This window comes from Struthio camelus, chromosome 6 (genome assembly GCF_040807025.1).
Source record: "Struthio camelus isolate bStrCam1 chromosome 6, bStrCam1.hap1, whole genome shotgun sequence".
In the NCBI taxonomy this organism is placed as follows: Eukaryota; Metazoa; Chordata; class Aves; order Struthioniformes; family Struthionidae; genus Struthio; species Struthio camelus.
The window spans coordinates 24,310,820-24,329,783 of record NC_090947.1 but is presented as its reverse complement, the minus strand read 5'-3'; the positions used below and the strand labels follow the sequence as shown (position 1 = coordinate 24,329,783).

General features: G+C 39.8%; 1 protein-coding gene across 4 annotated transcripts in view; it reads right to left on the bottom strand.

The window, feature by feature from the left end:
• STK39 (serine/threonine kinase 39) overlaps positions 1–18,964 on the bottom strand; it is a 148,136-nt gene that overhangs the window by 52,011 nt on the left and 77,161 nt on the right. For all 4 annotated transcript variants that reach the window (XM_009666060.2, XM_009666075.2, XM_068948690.1 and 1 more), the window contains 2 exons: positions 18,438–18,486; positions 18,267–18,332 (listed from right to left, as the gene is read on the bottom strand). In XM_009666060.2, the coding sequence (XP_009664355.1) occupies positions 18,267–18,332; positions 18,438–18,486 (115 nt within the window). The remainder of the gene's footprint in view (positions 1–18,266; positions 18,333–18,437; positions 18,487–18,964) is intronic.

Sequence of the window (18,964 nt, the reverse complement as noted above, 5' to 3'; positions counted from 1 at the left end):
AGTTCCAGTGGTGATGCATCACAGGGCATGTCCCGCAGTGGCTGCTGGAGCCATGTCAGAGGCTTCAGCCCAGACACAGCATCCAATGGAGGACACAGCTTTGCAAGCCTCAGGCAGCACGGAGGGCCTGGGGCCTCTCCCTGAGGAGGGGGCAGACTTACTTTCTTCACTGCGGGAGGTGTGCTGCTGTTGAAGAGCTTTGTCACCAAGTGAAGCAGTAGCAGGAGGAAATCAGCAGGCTGTGCAACATCAGAGAGGACGAGAGAGGCAGGACCTTCTTGGATACCCTACAGTTTCAAGAGCCCCAACTCCCAGGTGCAGTAGACAAAGCAGAGGCTGTGCCTAGTGATACAGTAAATTGCAACTCAGAGGAAGGCAAAGGCTGGAAAGCTGGTGCCTTCTGACCCCAGGGGGAAGACTCCCTACTCCTCCTGAAGGCTTGCAGCTGTGGAGCAGGTTCACTGCCCTCAAAGGTGAAAAGGAACTGGGTGTACTTTCAAGTGAAGCATCTGGGCCAATGGACCCTGAGCCAAGCAGGAGCACTCAGAGGAAGTGGCAATTATAGTAGTGGGTGAGTCTTCTGCTGCAGGGGACAGAGGCACCCATCTGCCAACCTGATCTGTCATCTAGAGATGTTTGCTACTTGCCGGGGGCTCACGTCTGAGATGGTGTAGAGAAACTGCAGAAGCTCATCCAGCCCTCTAATTACTCCCACTGCTCTCCCACGTGGGCACCAATGATACCGCCAAGAGCAATCTGGAAAGTATCAAACATGACTACAGAGTTCTAGGGGCAGTGGTCAGGAATACAGGGGCCCAGGTAGCTTTCTCCTCTATCCCGCCAGTGAGGGATACTGCATGTCAACAATTGGTTGCACAACTGATGCTGGCAACAGGGTTTTAGTTTCTATGACCATGGGACCCCATTTGCGGATCAACATCTGCTTGGAAGAGACAGGATCCACCTAAGTGGGGCAAAAGTGTATTGGCCAACAGGCTCGCCAACCTCGTGAGGATAGCTTTGAACTAGGAACCACGGCGGGGAGAGAGTTACCAGCAGCTATGTGAGAGAACCACAGACAGGGTTGACAAGCAAAGGCCGCAGGGTGATGTGAACAAAGGGAAAGCATAACCAACAAATCAGGGCTTAAGGAGGGGGTACCTAAAGCATTTTGCATGTAAGCCAGAAAGTGCCTACAAAGAGCTTCATCAGGAAACCTCTCACCCTATCTGCAAAATCAGCACGCTGGCTGCCTCTTTGAAGTGCCTGTACAGTAACAAATGCAGCAGGCAAAACAAACAGGAGGATCTACATGCAGTTGCAGGGTTATGATCTCACTGGGCTCACAGAGAGGTGGTAGGATAGCTCACACAACTGGCATGCTGCAATAGATGGATGCAAGCTCTTTAGGACAGACAGTCCAGGAAGGGAAGAGAGCACTGCCCTTTACTTGAGACAGGAGCTGGTTTGCATGGGGGCCAACCTACCGGAAAGCATCTTTGGAGAAAAGGAGCTGGGAATCCTGGTGGACAATAAGCTGACCATGAGCCAGCAATAGGCCCATGTGGCAAAAAAGGCCAATAGTAACTTGGGCTGCATCAGAAAGAGTACTGCCAGCAGGTCACGGGAGGTGATTCTTCCCCTCTACTCACACTAGCGAGGCCACACCTGGAGTGCTGTGTCCAGTGCTGGGCTCCCCAGTACAAGACAGACATGAAGCTACTACGAAACGCTCAGTGAAGGGCTACTAAGATGATTAAGGAACTGGAGCATCTCTCCTACGAGAAAACAGCTTAGAGAGCTAGAACCGTTTAGCCTAGAGAAGAAAAAGCTCGGGGGATCTTATCAAATATATATAAAATATCTGAAGGGAGAGTGTAAAGAAGACGGGGCCAGACTCTTCTCACTTGCCACTAGTGCTCAGTGTCAGGACAAGAGCCAATGGACACAAATTGAGACACAGGAAGCTCCATCTGAACATAAGGAAATCATCATTATTATTATTGTTTGTTTTATTTAACTGTGAGGGTGACTGAGCACTAAGCAGGTTTCCCAGAGAAGTTGTGACGACTCCATCCTTGGAGACATTCAAAAACCATCTGGACACTGTCCTGTGCAACATGCTTTAGGTGATACCAGGAGGTCCCTCCCAAACTCAACCATTCTGTGATTCTGCGATACCATGGGAGGGGAAAAAAAAATTTTATCTCAAGACAATAATGAAGGAAGCTCAAGTCTTCAGGACAAGCACAGTTTGATGACCCGATTTACGGGTGAGTACTACATAGTTCTCTAATGATGCCATATAGCAATCAAGAAACATGAAGAAAGGCCAGTGTTTGTGTGCCCTATTTACCAATACCTTTAATGAGATTCACTGCTCCTTTACCTTTGAGAGAACAGATAAGCCTCTGTTCTTCTGATTATCTTACAAAATCATCAGGCAAGCATTTCAGTTACGTGATCTATCCTGCAAAGAACGTACTATATTTTTCCTCATTCACGGTATTTCCAATTCCTGTTCTTTATGCATAGACAATTAAAGCACCTTCTTCCTATGTCCCTTTTGTGTTCAGATTTTCAAGCCTGTAAATGAGCATTTGGCAGTTGAATCTATGGTTTCTATATGAAACTTACTGTCCACAAATACACGATTTAATGTACTGGAGAAAAGTCACATCTCTATAGTCTAAAAATGTCAGTGGACTTCAGTTCAATTTCCCAGTCTCTTGGGTCAGTGCTGAAATGTGCAAAGAAGTCCAGCAGCATGGGAATGGACACTTGTCCTCAAATTACATTAGTGCATTAGGTAGTTTGAATTCCACATTCTTGTACAAATCCAGATTGCTCCAGATTAATCAGTTCCAATTCAGTGATAAATGCCCTTTCATCAGTTTTCTTACATGCTAGTGTAAGAAGGTTTGTCATGAGAGGTACTAGCCTAGAACCCATTCACCCAAGTTACTTTGAGATGTACTGGATGAATAGTGAGGGAAAAAAAGCAGACTCCATTCCTCAGCAAAGCATTGGCTATCTGGTCACAAGTAACACTAGTTCCCAACTTTATTTTGTGAACCAGAATAGCATTAAGTCACTCAAGAATTCCTGCATCACAACTAAGTAGCTGGAACATCGTTTTGAGGTCTTGATGTCCTGAACTCCCAAAACGCAGGTAGTCTTTGTTGTGTGAGGGCAGGTGCAAAGGGAACTTGCAGACAACCTTCCAAATGCAAAAAACATCAACCAGCCTCAGAAAACATACAGCTTTTGCAAGTGAATCTCAAGGCAAATGAAAGGTGAATAAGAACAGTCTGAACTGTGGTCTTAGCAAAAGTATCTAAAACAGGGTTCTATTTAGAATATTGTAAATATTTGGAATTACTCTATTGGTTTATCTTTTTGGAGACTACTATAAAACCGATATAAAGAGGTAGCATGTTTGCATTTGGCCCCTATTATTACACTATCATAGCAGCTAACAATGTTCTATATATCTCTCTCGGTTTGTTGGTGTAGGCTTCACATTTCACTGAGTTGGGGTGGGAGGGGAAAGGACAGATTAAGTGATTTATCCAAGGCCAAAAAGCAAATCTGTGACAGACCAGGGAAGTGAAACAAACTTCTTACACCTCTACAAAAATGAGGAAACTCTTTTGTGTGGCATGCAGTAGTATATAAATGCAATTTCTTAATCAGCTTTAGTTGAAATATGCTGTACTGACAGGTCTTTATGCAAGGATTACATCTCTCTCAGTACAATCATTCAGAGGAAAAGAGAAACAAGTTAAAACATGTACAATTCTAATTTGGATTTTATTGTTTTAGAAAACCTAAATGTTCCTTTCAAAATATGAACTAAACTGATTCATAACTTTAGCTATTAAAGAAAACAATGAAAGCCTTCAGCCTTACAAAGACAAATTAACACACATTAGAGAACATATTTCACATAAATCAGAAAAACACACAGGGAATAAAAAAATGAATTTGAATGACTGGCATTTTAACTGCACCCAACACAAAAGCAGCTCGGAACACTGTAATCTGCAACCAAAGGCAGTTTGTAGGAGGAAAAACTTTACAAGCTGCTGCCAACATTACCACAGCTGTGGAAGAAAGACAATATGAACACGAGCCGGAACAGAGTACGCTTGACAAATCAGTGAGTGAAAAGATCATGACTATCACAAAACCTTACAGATCAAATTATTATTACTGTGCATGTTGTTGCTGGTCAATGGTTATTCCAACAGTGTACATCAGAGTCACAAAGAGATTTAAGAATAAATTAAGCTGTTGACAGAAGTATTTGTCCTCACCCTTTCAAAGTAGGGCACATGTAATTCATATTCCAACCCACAACAGAATGCATGAGCTTCCAGGAGAATGTCTGCTTAACCAGATGAACAGGGCAACTTTAAGCCCTATCAAAGGTTAGCTCAAGTAAGGCCATAACACAAGCTTGCCTGATGCAGCAAGAGCCCTAGCATCAGAATATAGAAGCTGCCTACATTCCCCAAAGCTCAACGAAAAGGGGCTGCAGCATAAAGAAAAGGAACATAAATTTTTATCTTCTAGGCGCTGATGTGCTTGCTCTATGTAGATGTTAGACAGATTGGGGAAAGAACAATCTATTATTCATCACTGATTCTTTTGCTTCTGCAATCTCTTACAAGTTTATTTTTGCAGGAGAGAATGAATAAGGAAGGGAATAAACATTTTCTGTATATTAAGATCTTTCAGTTTCTTTATTCAGAACTATTCAAAATAGCTGAGAACTGGGTACACTTAGAGATTTGACATTTTATTTCATTACCCAGTTAAAAGAAAAAGATGCATTGTGGGATATTACATACATGCAAAAAAAATACTGCAACTCATACACAACACATGATCTAAATCACATTAAAAATCAGTTCTTTCAATAACAGATAATATTATGCATCTATTGTCTTCTTCCTCATTCTACAGAAAGACTACAGGATTAGCAGTTCTGGTCATCCTAGTAGTTCACGTATTTACACTACTCCTATCAACATCTCTAGCAACCAAATACCTGGGATGGAGTCCTGGGCAGACTTAAAACAACCTTTTTAACTCTGCCCCACAAAAGAATAAAAGGTGATCTGAAAGTATGGTAAACGAGATGTATTTACATAAGCAAAACTGACTGCACTAATGAATATTAAGCATTCCAGTAACACAAAGCTACCTTGTTGACTCTTCATACGTAGGAAACGGGAGGTCACAAACCCAATTACGTTCCTGAATTATTGGAGAGGGACAAACATAGGGACCCCACCCATCTAAAATTCACCTGTGAAAAACCTCTGAGAAACCCAAATACTGCTCCCCATTGATTTTTAGATAGAGAACAGCCAATGCCATTCTACAATTTGCACTCAGCAACCTACAGAAGGCAACCCCTACTTTTGTTTGTTTTAAACATACATCCTTCTGGAAATACTGCAGTCCATCAAATCGAGCAACTTAGCTTTTCCTGCAGATAAAACTGTCTTTCCTTTTCCCACTGATGCCCTTCTGCTACATCTGCCAGTACAGCGTTCAAGATAATACACAATCCCATGTGCCATGGAGAGCAGGAATGACAAGCTTGTTATTTAAACATCTCATCATCTTTTTCCATTTTCTGCAGCCTACCCTAGTAAGAGCTCACACTGACTTGGAGGCAGAAAAGGGAATGACCTTAAGGATCTCTCCCTCTTCCAGGCACAGACTTGCTTTCTCTTCAAGACTCCACAAAAGGCATGGCACTTCCTGCATGCTTTGTTCACTGCCTCAAAATGGTGGGCGCTTTTGTGGCAGGAAAATAAAGAGCATCATAATTTTGTGTAACAGTCATGAGTGCAGCAAAGATGAAAGGAACTGTAGCTCAGAAAAGCAAGATAATGCTCTTTAGAGTTGTTTGACTAAAAACTCTGTCCATTCCACGGAACCTTATTAATTTACTCCTGATTTCAGAAGCATTTTGAAAAATCAAGGTGAAGGAAATTGGCATTGGCCTGGCGGCATGATCTCAACAGAGGAGGAAAAATACCCACAGATAACACCCACTAGGCATACAGGAAAGGAGACAAGCAAAACAATCAAGTGGTTCTAGGAAAAAGGTACGAAACTTTACAGAACTATTGCTCATGCACATCTCTCAACTTCTATTTCAGAAAATTCTACTCTTCAAAAGATCATGCTGTTAAATTTTACTCTGAAGAATCTTTCCCTATTCATTGTACTCAGTTACTCTCACCAAATATTTATCATCATACTCCAAACAGCCTTTGAAATGACAGTAAAATAGCTACAAGAAGTTGCTTGCAGCAAAAAAAACAAAACAAAACAAAAAAAAATAACACCACCACCCCACCAACCTACAGAAGTTTCAAAACATTGTTCTCAACTAGCTTTTATAGCATAAGAAAGTATAGCAGCTCTGGAAATTCAAGGATTAATGACTCTCAAAAATCCAGAAGCCAATTCTAAATCTTTCTTCATAGAAAAATGAAGGCTTTAGTTTCCTAAATAATTAGGCAAAGGCTAAGAGTGCACAGTTAAAATCACCTGACAGATGGTAGCTTCATAAATGTGGAAGTAACTACTGCTTTCTACCCTGCATCTTGGTATAACATCAGTCACACCCTGGCTGCTTCAGCAAGAGCTGGAGTAACAGAGAATGCAGAGCATTAACACTGGGCATAAAGACATACGGACTCAAGGCAAGAGGGGAACCGCTCAACACAAGTAAAACACGGACACAAACTGGAGTTCCAAAAGAAGCTAAGAAAGCTTGCTTGCAAACATACTTCCTTTTCTCTGGCATGTTCAAAAAGATGCCCTGATACAGGATCATCTAATAGGCATGGCAATAAAGAGTCTTGGCAGAATAATGCTTACACGCCTCCAGCAAATTTCAAACAAAGAGTGGCCTAAAAATGCAAGTACCTCAATTTTACAGTGGTTTAAAAATTCTGAACAAATCAGACATCAGCTCTTTACTTCCTGAATAAGTCCGTCCATCGGCAAGATTCCCAAATGCCCTCAATTAAATTTGCATGGTCATGCCTTCCAGCCCCCCCCCCCACCCCCAACATTTTGAAAATACATACTATGGCTAGGAAAAACTTTATATGAGGAAAACAGCAAGCTAATAGATTAAAACAAATTAAAGTTTACGTATTTGTTGCTTTGAAACACTGTAAATGAACACCGGAATCAATGTTTTTTCTCTGATTCCTGAAACAAACACTGAAGACAATCACTTTGTCAGTTGTAAAAATAATCTTTAGCCTGCTTCACTTCATTTAAAACATTTAGACGCATGATACAAAAACCCTATGGTCCAGCTGCTCTCTAAAAACTTTATAGGGAAATCTGGTTTGTTCAGGACATCTTGAATGACACATGAATCTGGCAAAAGAGGGGAAAAAAAAGGAAAAAGCCCACCAACCAGAACAGTGTTTTTATCTAACACTGTCACACTGTGAAAATGCCATATGGACTAAATACATAACGGGTTCAAAAGTGAATGGATCCATCAGTTGCTGTCTAACATGATGATATGCACGTAAATGTTAAATACAGTCTGCCAACTTTTATTGCTAGAAGCAAGGAGGAACCAGTCAACTGATGTTGTACCTCTTAACCTCTCCCTGCGACTGTGCTAATTGCTGCCGTGGGAGATTGGACATCCCCATTATGCAGATTCCAAAAGTTCTTGTCAAAAAGATGCGCTGAATTTCTCTTACATTACCAAGTAGTACTGGCACTTCAAAGAGTTTAAAAGAGAGAGAGCGAGCACGCGCGAGAGCAAGACAGCGAGAGAGATCTCAAAAGCTTTCACTTCTGATGCAGCTTGATAACAAGTATTTACCAAGAATGATGATGAGAAATAGGACAGCGCACGACACAGTTTTAGCACAGCATTCTGCTCTGCATATGAGTCCATCCAAAAAGACAGACCTGTTCCTCTGTGCACATTGTAAGTCTGCAGAGCAATCAGATTTCATAATTTTTGCCTTTAGCGCTCTTGCAAATCTTTCCTAAATGTTTTCCTAAGATATAAAGGCAAATTTCAATCCCCCCATCAATGCATTTATTTGCACCCCAATGGAATGAAGGAAACTACCATAATGTCACATTTATCCAATCCCAGTATAAATCTTTTGCTTCAAACAGTTATACGTTTAATCACAGCTTAGCACTTTGGGCAGAAGACAGATCTTGGAGAATTTATTTTTCTACAGAATATGTTCACACAAAAGAACATCAATCTTTTTGCGTAAAAACATCTACATTGTAATCTCCTTTTTAAAGAAAATATTTGGGGTCTAAGATAGCATGAATTCCCATACGTATACATCATCCTTTGTACAATGGTTGAGGTACTTCAAGAGAAGGCTAGTCCCCATTCAGGCCAGTCCCATAGGTCATTTGAGTGTCCTAAAATCATTACTCTGAAGTTTCCCCGAGTTTATTATACTGAGAAGTCTCGTATTTTTTTCTCATGTAAGCCAAAAAATTCTTCAAATCTGAAAGTGCTTTATGCAATTAGGAAACTTGTTTTTTCTCACCATCTTTTATACAGACTATCTTTATTAAGGGGATGCACCACTCCTTTTCTAAAATATCATTCAGGCTTTTCTGCTTTGTAGGAGTGAAACAGTGCTAAAACACTGCAATAACTTACGCCTCTTAAGCCACTCTGCTCTGTTTTGTTGCTATTTCTATATTTGTAGCATACAAACAGAACAATTATGTGAAAATGCTTCCTCTTAATTTTTCTTTTTCTCCTACCAGGAACAGAAGTTAAACAGAACTTTAAACGTTTCATGTTCATGTACAGGAATAGCTTAAAAAAAACAAAAAAAAAAAAACAAAAAAACATACAGGCCAGAGACACTGCTTTGACAGCAAGCATTTAATCTGGCATGGAAGCTCTACTTTTGGGTTAACTAAGTTAACCTTTCAGGGCCAAACACCAATCACATTCCCATTTCAGAATGAAAATTAGGTCTGCAAACCATCACTCAGGACTACTAAAGCCCCTTCCCTTTACAAGGACTTCTGCGGAGGTTTGCCGTGTTACAACTCTCATAGTACGGAGAGCTCCAAGCTCTCCATTATGCTGCCCACAACCGAATGTCACAGAAGCGTTCCTGGGGAAAAATGCATGCATGCAGAAAGGACAGATAAGGCAGGTGCTGAACCTTCAGAATTTGGAGGAGTTAACATTTATATTCATCATGAAATTAGTAATTGTTCCTTCTCTACATTGTACGACTATACTTAGATTTTCCACAAGCAGTGGACTGAAAGGACACAGATGATTTAAGGCTTTGCAGTTCTTGAAAAACTTCTTTAGACATTTAAGGTAGGTATATTCCATATATAAGACGATAGAACTTTCTGAATAAAGAACATACAAAGAAGTAAACTCTGTTATTTGGTCTACATATCACCATGCTCTGAAGTTTGAAGGTTTAAAATCTCAGTGTTTCAAGGCAACCTAGCTGTGGGAGGAAGTACTGTATCAGCAGCACTTCAGATGGGATGTTTTGAGTCAAAAGAAGCACGAGTAAAGAATATTCTTAACATGTATATCTGCTATCTCACTAAAAAGATGCAGGCACATCAGTTCCCTCAGTTCCAAGCCAATTGCAATTCCAGTCAAATTCCCTCAATTCAAAGTCAAGTGCAACTACTAGTGTCTGCAAATATGCCCACGCAGAGAAGTTGCTATCCCTTTTAAAATTTCATTTCATAAAAGGGATCAAGAATGTTTCATTTACTTTGGGGTCGAGCTTTTGTAAACTAAGTTTTGATCCCACATTATTTGTCTTCAATAACGTAAACTGCATCTCTGTTGGAACTAAAATATACGCTCACCTCTATCCAATATACCCTTTCAAAACAACTATTGCTTGCTCTGAAGTCTGTTACATGACGTTTATGGAATCACAGAATCACAGAATCGTTTAGGTTGGAAGGGACCTCTGGAGATCATCTAGTCCAACCTCCCTGCTCAAGCAGGGTCACCTAGAGCATATTGCCCAGGATCACATCCAGACGGCTTTTGAATATCTCCAGCGAAGGAGACTCCACCACCTCTCTGGGCAACCTGTTCCAGTGCTCTGTCACCCTCACAGTGAAGAAGTTTTTTCTCAGGTTCAGATGGAACCTCCTGTGGTTCAGTTTCTGCCCATTGCCTCTTGTCCTGTTGCTGGGCACCACGGAGAAGAGGCTGGCCCCATCCTCTCGACACTCCCCCTTCAGATACTTGTACACGTTGATGAGATCCCCTCTCATATATAAGGGAATATTTCCCTTAAATGAAATAGGTCAGTAAGGAAAAACTGAATCACTGGGGCAAATTCAAAAATATTTATGTCTTCCTTAACGCAGCACAAAGTAAAGGATTGCAAAAAATGAAAAGGCTAAGTTAGCTAAGAGGAGAAAGATGGAAATCTTGAGGGGAAAAAAAAAGCTACAGTTGTAAATTACTAGTTCAATTTGCTACTGGAATAAATTACACTGGTGAAAAGTTCAGAGATGCAAGATTATTACATTTTCTTTCATAAGTGACTACTGCATAAAGGAGATGGAAGATTCTGAATTAAACAGACAGACTTCAACTCTCTCCATTGCCTCTTGAAGAGCATCATTTCTTAAGGAACAGAACAGCTTAAGTGGATATACCACAAAGATCAGAATTCTGTTAGAAAAACAGAAAGTCTGCTTTATATATTTATGATACCAGTTTGTTTTTATAGTCAAACACAGGCTGAATCATGCTTACATGACAGCAAGTGTGACAGTGAGTGAAACAAGACAACAGGGCCACTGTGAAAAGACCGTGGCCATGAGAACTTATCCGCACTCCCAGTTTCCAAACGGAACATGGGGGAACGGCGAGGAAGACAACAGCATGAAAGGCCAAAGGGGAATGGAGGGAATGAGCACAATACGTTACTAGAGAAAATGCTGAAAAACACGTGCAGAAGCTCAGGGTACAAAATATCCACCTTCTCCCCAGTCTCTCCGGGAGATTCTCTGTTCAAAGGCCTGCTTTGGCTCCTTCACTAAGTCTTTCCTTGCTGTGATAAGGCTGCTTAGAGACAGCAAAGTGCAGCAGCTCAAACTAAGGAAATTTTGTCACATGAACATCTCATACAGGTGATTCCTCGCACTTCACTAATTCTGCCTTCTAAAACTATGAGGTTTTACCAAAGCTCATGCACGTACACGCAATCTGTGCTGCTCCAGCATGTGAATCTCAAATTTTAACCTGATTTTGATAAATTGCAGTTATTGTAGAAATCCCAGTAACTTGACAAATATGCATGGTTAGCAATTCAGTATGACTTTTGATTTTCAGACAATATTTTTCCATTTATTAATTCTACTCTATAAAGTTTCATTTCTGAATTTTCTTAACAGCAAATCACTCATTCCCTTCTTTAACGTACATTTTAAGAGTAGCCCTTTCAGGCACAAATGTGTACCTATACAAAGGATGACATTTTCAACCAACTGGGTAGAAGAGAGACAGTGTTTCTCAAAAGTAACACTTCTCCTCAAAAACACCAATCCCAAATGTGCTATCAGGCATCACCTCATGGCTAATTCATGTATGTGGAAAGAGGCTCATTTATTTCCTTCCCCCCTGCACCTCTATCAAATAGGGTGCTAAAGCCAAGAGGCTAATCTGAGGAATCAATGAAAATCAAGTAAAAATATAACTAATTGGCAAAGTAAGTAGGTAGCCTGAAAGATGAAGACAACAGATAAAGATTCAGATCTTTAGACCTCCTGGTTATGGTTCCTAGCTATTCAGCTCAATGAGCATCATGATAGTGAATCACTACTAAAAATCTTTCTGTTAGAAGGAATTACTGGATCCTTCCCTTTGTAATCAGCATTTTCCAAAAATGCCATCCTATTCTATCTTCCAGGCTGTTTATTTGCCTAAATGACCAAAGGGGAAAAGACAGAAGACACATACAGACTCTTCTAGAGCTTTAATTACTCAATAGTAGAAGATTTGTTCTGAGGTGGGTTTCACTGCTAGCAATACGACCAAAGTCAATGAATATTTAGGAAAATACTCTATTAACATAGAATTCAAAGAAGAATTGATTATAATTTTCACTTACCCTCAAAGCTTAAAGGCTTGAAAATACCATTTCAAGGTGAAATTTTGAATTCTTTCCTTTTCTATTTCTTCTATATTTCCATTTTTTCCATTTACTTACGTATATTAGAAAAATTACTATAAAATATCTATTCTGCATCCCACACAGATGTTAGAGACTCAAATTTATTCAAAAACTCTAAGCCAATGAAAATGAAAATTTGAGTACAGTTCTCCAAAAATGCTTATAAACATGAAAGTTACAAACAAATCCCCAATTTTTACGAATCTCAATTTTACAAAATGCAAATTTTTATATTTTAATCAGATATCAACAATAAATCTGCATTCAAGCAGGCTTTAGCATTTAAAATTGCAAACTTCAAGCCATTCCTAACTTACCAATGCTTTCACAGCCCGCATTATTTTACATTTCACTGAGAATTGAACCCTGTACAGCAGGTGGTACTGTACGTCACAGATACAGCCGCCCTCTGCTAGCTATGACTGTGCCATACAACACAGCTAGGATGTACACATCTTTGTCCGTTATTCATTGGAAATTTTGCCCTTTCATATTATATACTGCATTACCTAATGTTTACCTGGGCATCCACAGTTTGAATAACCTTATCCATGAGGCACTCTTCAGCGCTATACAGGAGCTGGACTTTGCCTATGCACGACTATTATTCCAGCATATCTTTCTGCTCTGCCTCTCAGCCTTAACCTACCTGTTCTGATTAAACCTTGAAGTTTTCAGCTCCTGCCCTAATTTTACTTCTTGAGTCAAGAGCAGTCTTCAGTTAAATTAATTCCACTGTAATACCACTGGGTAGCATAACCCCAAGGATGTCCTGCTTGACCTGTACCTTCCCTTGCAGCTCTCCCCAGGAACTTCAGGAATATCACCAATATCCAGCACAGAAAGAATAAAATATATCACATGCCATCACAAGTGGCATGAAACTTCATGAGCTTTATTTCTAAAAGCTTTACAAGGTCTGACTGGGAAATAGTTATTAACTTTTCACTTCTTCTGGTGGTTTGTTGGGGCTGGGGGGTTTTTTAGTCAGCTTGCTTTTTAGAACTAGGAAGGCTAAAGATTCAATTTATATGAAAGCAAAGATCCTCACATAGTTATTTTATTAATCTTCCAGCAAAGCGGTGACAGATAGCAAATCTGCTTCTAAGCCACCTTGCAACCACAGAATCCTCTTCGGAATTCATCTCCCTCCATGAATTTCCTGATAAACTTCCTGAGAATGAACAAAATCACAAGCAACACCCATTCTGCAGCCGTGGCTTCCACATCCCCCCAGAACTCCTTGCTACTTTTATGAACAAAGTCAGAAAGGTTTCTGCAACCACCTTGCTCAAGAGAGCACAGTGAGAAGCCTCCAAACACTAAGCTGGCGCGCTAGCTGTGGCAATGTAGCTACATTGACAAAGTAACAATTTGGGCTATAGACTGGGGTGAGATTTAACAACAACAAACTTCATGCAATCTCTTCCTACTTAGGACACCGGTTCAAATCCGAGAGAGGCAAGAAGCAAGGACTATCTGTCATTGGATATCATGGGAGTGAAGCCTGAGGTTTCACAGTTCTTGGAAGGCAAATGCAAGCACAGCTAGCACCTTCCTACACGTTCTCAGCAAAAGACAGAAAAACAAATAGTTAGGAACCGGCAGCACAAGACTGCACTGTCTGTACTTCCGGCTAGTTACAAAACTTACTTCCTGATCAAAGAATCTACTACCAGCATCAGGCCCGAGCTTCCTTTATTCTGACTTGATTCTCTTAAATCAGGACTCTTTCAACAGAGCCCCCAGGAATACATTACAGCAAGTGTCTGCCCCTGAAAATTGTTTCCACTTCTACTACTCACCAGTACGAGCACTACCTTTCAATACAGTGAATTTTTGTGAATTTACATTTTGTGGAACGAGTGTTTCTGTTAACTTTTCCTGTCAGCAACTTCTTGAAAACAAACAAAAAGCCAACATAGTCTGACTGCCAGTTTCTCCTCCAGTTTTCCTAATATCTAACGATGCAAAACTAAGTTACGCTTTTTTTCCCATTTGTAGCAATTCCCTGAGTAAACTGAAGATTTAATCCTCTGCGATGCAATGGCCTCCCTCAGACAAAGCCTTGCCAATACGTTTGTGATCACTTCGTCTAATATAAAAGCAGGAGCTCAGCACAGAGTAATGAAGATAAAAACAAAGGAAGCCAAAACACTTCAGAAAGCCATACTACTTATAGCTGAGCTGCTGTTTTCCAGCAAAAGTGTTCCAGTAGAACACCTGTCTCTTCTCAAGACATCAGCTGTAATGAAACAAGTACTTCTTAATGAAGCTAAGTATCATAGCAATGAAATCAAAATTCTTAATAATTCTTAATAAAAAGTTCTTAATAATTTGAGCTTGACAAACTAATGTAGCTCTCTACTTTACAGAGGGTCAGGAGCTCAGCTGTACTAGCACCAGTCTTTGGTAAGATGCTTGCATGAGGATAAATCCATCACTAAAACTTTGCTGTGTTGCCAAATGTATGCCTTGTTTGAATGCATGTCCAAGAAGTCTAGAGTCTAATAGTATTTTCCCCGTAAAATAGAGAAGGTTGTTAATCTCTTCTGTATGATAATATGCTATTCAGGTCCATTTCCCCAAGTTTGCCATGCTACAGAGCTAAAATTCCAACAATATCTCTTTAAATTGAATGTCAGCCATTTTTTTCCAGTAATTTACAACCCTAAGGTCTAAAGGGCTTCTGTTAATGGTGTACAGCAATACTACCTTCCCAAAAGTAGACTTCAAGCCCAGCTATTACTCAAAATTGATTTTCTTTTCTTTTAAAAAAAGTAGCACTTTAGACAGCTATAAAATGAAATGCAGCTACTTATTTTCCCCTCTTCACTTTCTAAAGCTGGCAGTCATGCAGGAGACATTCCAAATTAAAGAAACAGGATTACAAAACTACAAAATTGACACAGGGCCCATGGGCATACAGCGTACTTACAGTCATAATTGATTTTTTAATGTGACTAGATCTCAAAACTGACTCTGGAATTCTGGAAGCTGTTTATAATTTTCCTCCTCTATTAAGATAGTTATTTCAGTCACAAATGAACAAAGACTTAACATTCAGTCCAAAATTAAAACTACTATGACATGTCTTAAAACATGAATTTATACAACAGGCTAGCAAGACTTCAACAGGGATGGACATAGCCCTGATCCAAGCAGGTCAGAGCAGGCTACTCTACCATAACACCAGATAACAAGAGAGGCTACAGTCAGGGCTCCTGTATTTTTAACATGGACAATGGACAGAAGGGCAGCCTCAGGGTGTCCCCCTTCAACCAGACCACCTGAAATCGGAGCATTCCCAGCAGCTAGTTGCCCAGTTCTCCTGGAAACCATTCTCATAAGCAAGTAGTCATACTAATGAAACCTATTGCACAGTGTCACACTAATTCCTTTAAATTAGTAGCAGTATATATGTAAACAGGTTCTGCACAGAAGCAGCAAGCTATGTTCCTCCTGGACGAGTCAGTTCTAGAAGGGTTTCAGTACTACCCTTAATTACATGAAGTGCCAGGAAGGCTATCATTTCAAAATTAGTACAATTAAAAAACACAGAAAGAAATGCTGGGACAGGAGGATATATACACAAACATGTAGTTTGCAACTCCGATGTCAAACAGGATTTTAAACATATGCTGTAGGAGTTGTTTAATCTTATCAAACTGGAATTTATAACAGAAATCTCTCCGCAGCCTTGAATGTTTTCCTCAAACATACAAGAAAATGTGCATCTGCTTTTAGGATTACACAGACAGACTCGAAATCACATTAGTCAAAACGGTTGCCAAGTATTAGCTGTGGAGCAGCAGCAAAACATGAGAACACTATGTCAAAAGGAAAAAAAATTAAAACTAAATCGAGGCTGGATTTCTAGGCAATAAGGCAAACTAATCATACGCATGGTGAACGCAAGGAAAATTAAATTGCTGCAGGGTAGATTTGATACCTGTGTTAGCAGTAGCACTATAGAACATTAGTTACAGGCGTTTCATACCAGGTGCTACAGAAAATAATTTAAGCAGCAATGACAGAAGCTCCTTCCATTTCTTGCCCTAAAGACATTTCTTTTCCCATCACAGGGGTTACTTCTTCCAAGAGGGACCTCTTAAGCATCTTACATGAAAAGTCTGAACAACCAAACTTTACTTATAAAAGCTTTTTTAAACAAAACCCCAGTTTTAATATTAAAATAGATACATATTTTATAGAATCTTAGAACAGCAGCTACATGCAAAGTTTTAAAAGTGAATTAAATTTTAAATTCCTAATGAATTTTAATACTTTTAAAATTTAGCATTTTCACTAGCTAAAATCTTTTTTTCCTCTCCATTTAATGCTGTAATTAAAAGGTCTGTTAATCTACTGTATCTAGCATCTTACAGCTTTGCTTTCTTAAGAGTCACTCCAGACCTACAGAGAAAAAAAAAAGTCCAAAGTCACCCAAACTATGGCTGGTGTTGCATGGTAAGCTACCATGCATTCATTTTGCAATTCCAGATTCGAAGTTATTTGAATAAGTATACATCTATAGTAGTGTAGTAGTGTACATCTATATACACGGGTTAATAAATAGTTCCTATAACTGATCCAAAGACGTAGCTGGGAGAAGAATTTCAAGAGGCACACGCTCTATTGAAAACACAACTGGCACTAAAACATGACTAAATTACTTCTGTAACACCCAAAATGTAAAATGAAAAACAAACACTTTTTTTTTTCCAGTTAAGTCCATTTTTTACGTGGGCATTGCTGCCACCACATGGCCAAAAAGCTGTATTGTTCCTACCCTGTGCCTCTTTCAGATACAGTATTGCTCAACATGCTCTCTCTTCTACAAGTCCTCTCATTTTAGCCTTCAGCCCACCCCTGACTACCTCAAAGCCTCATCATTTCCCAAACTACTTCTGCCTTTGATAAGAACGAGGAGCAACTCAAAGTATTATTCAGATCCCACTGACAGTCTGCGTGTAGGACACTAGCTATAGAAACGCTTGAGCACTGGAGAATTACATGACACTGATATTCAAAGAGAAGGTCTAACAAGCATCAGACCAGTTCACCACCAAGAAAATCTAAGAAAAGTCCTGCAAACATCCAAATAGCCACTGGAACTGGTGTGTCAACAAGCCTGTAACAGTTTCTTTGCTGAAGTATCCTCCTTAAAACATCTTTCCGGAAAGATCCCTTTTTGAAAGTTGGACTGAACGCACTAGCCTGTCACCTGCAGAAGGCTGAGCAACCTCTGAGCAGGTTCTTCGTACCAAGAAGGTACAATGAGTTTAAATGGAGTTAAGTCACCGCAGAAAGGGAATTCCATACATACTCACACATAATAAGTCTACATTCATCCCTGTTTATTAGCTCTTATAAACAGAATCTTGCTCCATACTTAAGTCTTAAAATACCTGTTAATGCCTGCTTAGAACTTTTACTTCCGCTGCACCTCACCTGCCAAAGGGAGCACAGAATACCAGCATACACCCACAGCTGTGTTTTTACCCCAGCCCTCTTAGATAAAGCTTCACAAGCAGGAATGACACAGCAGCCCTCTTGGTAGGATTCGGCCACAATTTCCATGTAATTGGGTGTCACATTTTAAGTAATCTAAAGAAACAGTCTTTAATAAACACTGTTTGCAGTATTTTCATCCTTTCTTTAGGTAATGAAATTAAGATATGTATTCTGCAGTTTATGAACCTATATGCTTGCAGATCTGTCACTTTTCCTTTACACAACCCTTTTATTTGTATCCTTCCAACTAACTGGGGGGATGGGGTGGGGGGAGAGGAAAGGGAAGAATCATATGGTATATGATAATGTATATTGTTCTGGCAGAGGCCAAAAAGAAAATCAAAAAGCCCCAAGGCTTCCTGGAGAAAGCTTAGCTACAGCAATCATTCATTCAAGAGTCACTATCTCTGAAGGAGTGCATAAGAGAATAGATCTGTCACTCGACTAACAGGTAAGGCAAATAAACAGGCCTCGCCTTCCCCTGCAGCCCACAGTCTAGAGAAAAGCAAATACACTTACCTTTTTCGCTCTTTGTGCTATATTAGGTGTTCTAGTGAGAAGCTTTTCAATCAGGTATTCTCTATTCTGCAAAACCAACATTTGATAAGTTAAAATCAATACAAGGAAAGAAGAAAATTCATGTAGATTTTAAGGCAGAGCAAAATTTACTTGTAGGGTTAAACGTTTTACCTTGGCTTTCTGGAAAAATTTGCATTTTAAAAGTTCTGCTGCTGTGGGCCTGAAAGATCAATAATAAATTAGAACAGAAAACAAAGACCCCTCTCAGTGAATACAGTACAGGACGTTAGTTACACGGCACGTCTCTAATACTTCTGAATTAGTACTGTATGAATGGGGAATGAATGGCAACAGCTACTGAATTAATTCGCATGTACTCACTTACCATACACCAAAAAATTAAGTTTCCCTATAGCAAAAATACCAAAAAAAAAAATCAGTATCTAAATTGCCAATTTTCCCCCTTTTTCTTTCAACATAAATGCATTTTACCCTTAAAATATACAAAAAAAAAAGTAGTCAGGTAACATGCGCTTCCCTAAATGACTCCATAGGTGTAACTGAACTTTGCTCCACAGCAACTACCTTGCAGGCATATAAAAGGGTAATTACATTTTCCAAACGGTAGCACCAATACCCGCTAACTGCATTCGTTCACTTCAGTGATGTGAGCAGGTATTCACATGGAACAATACTGA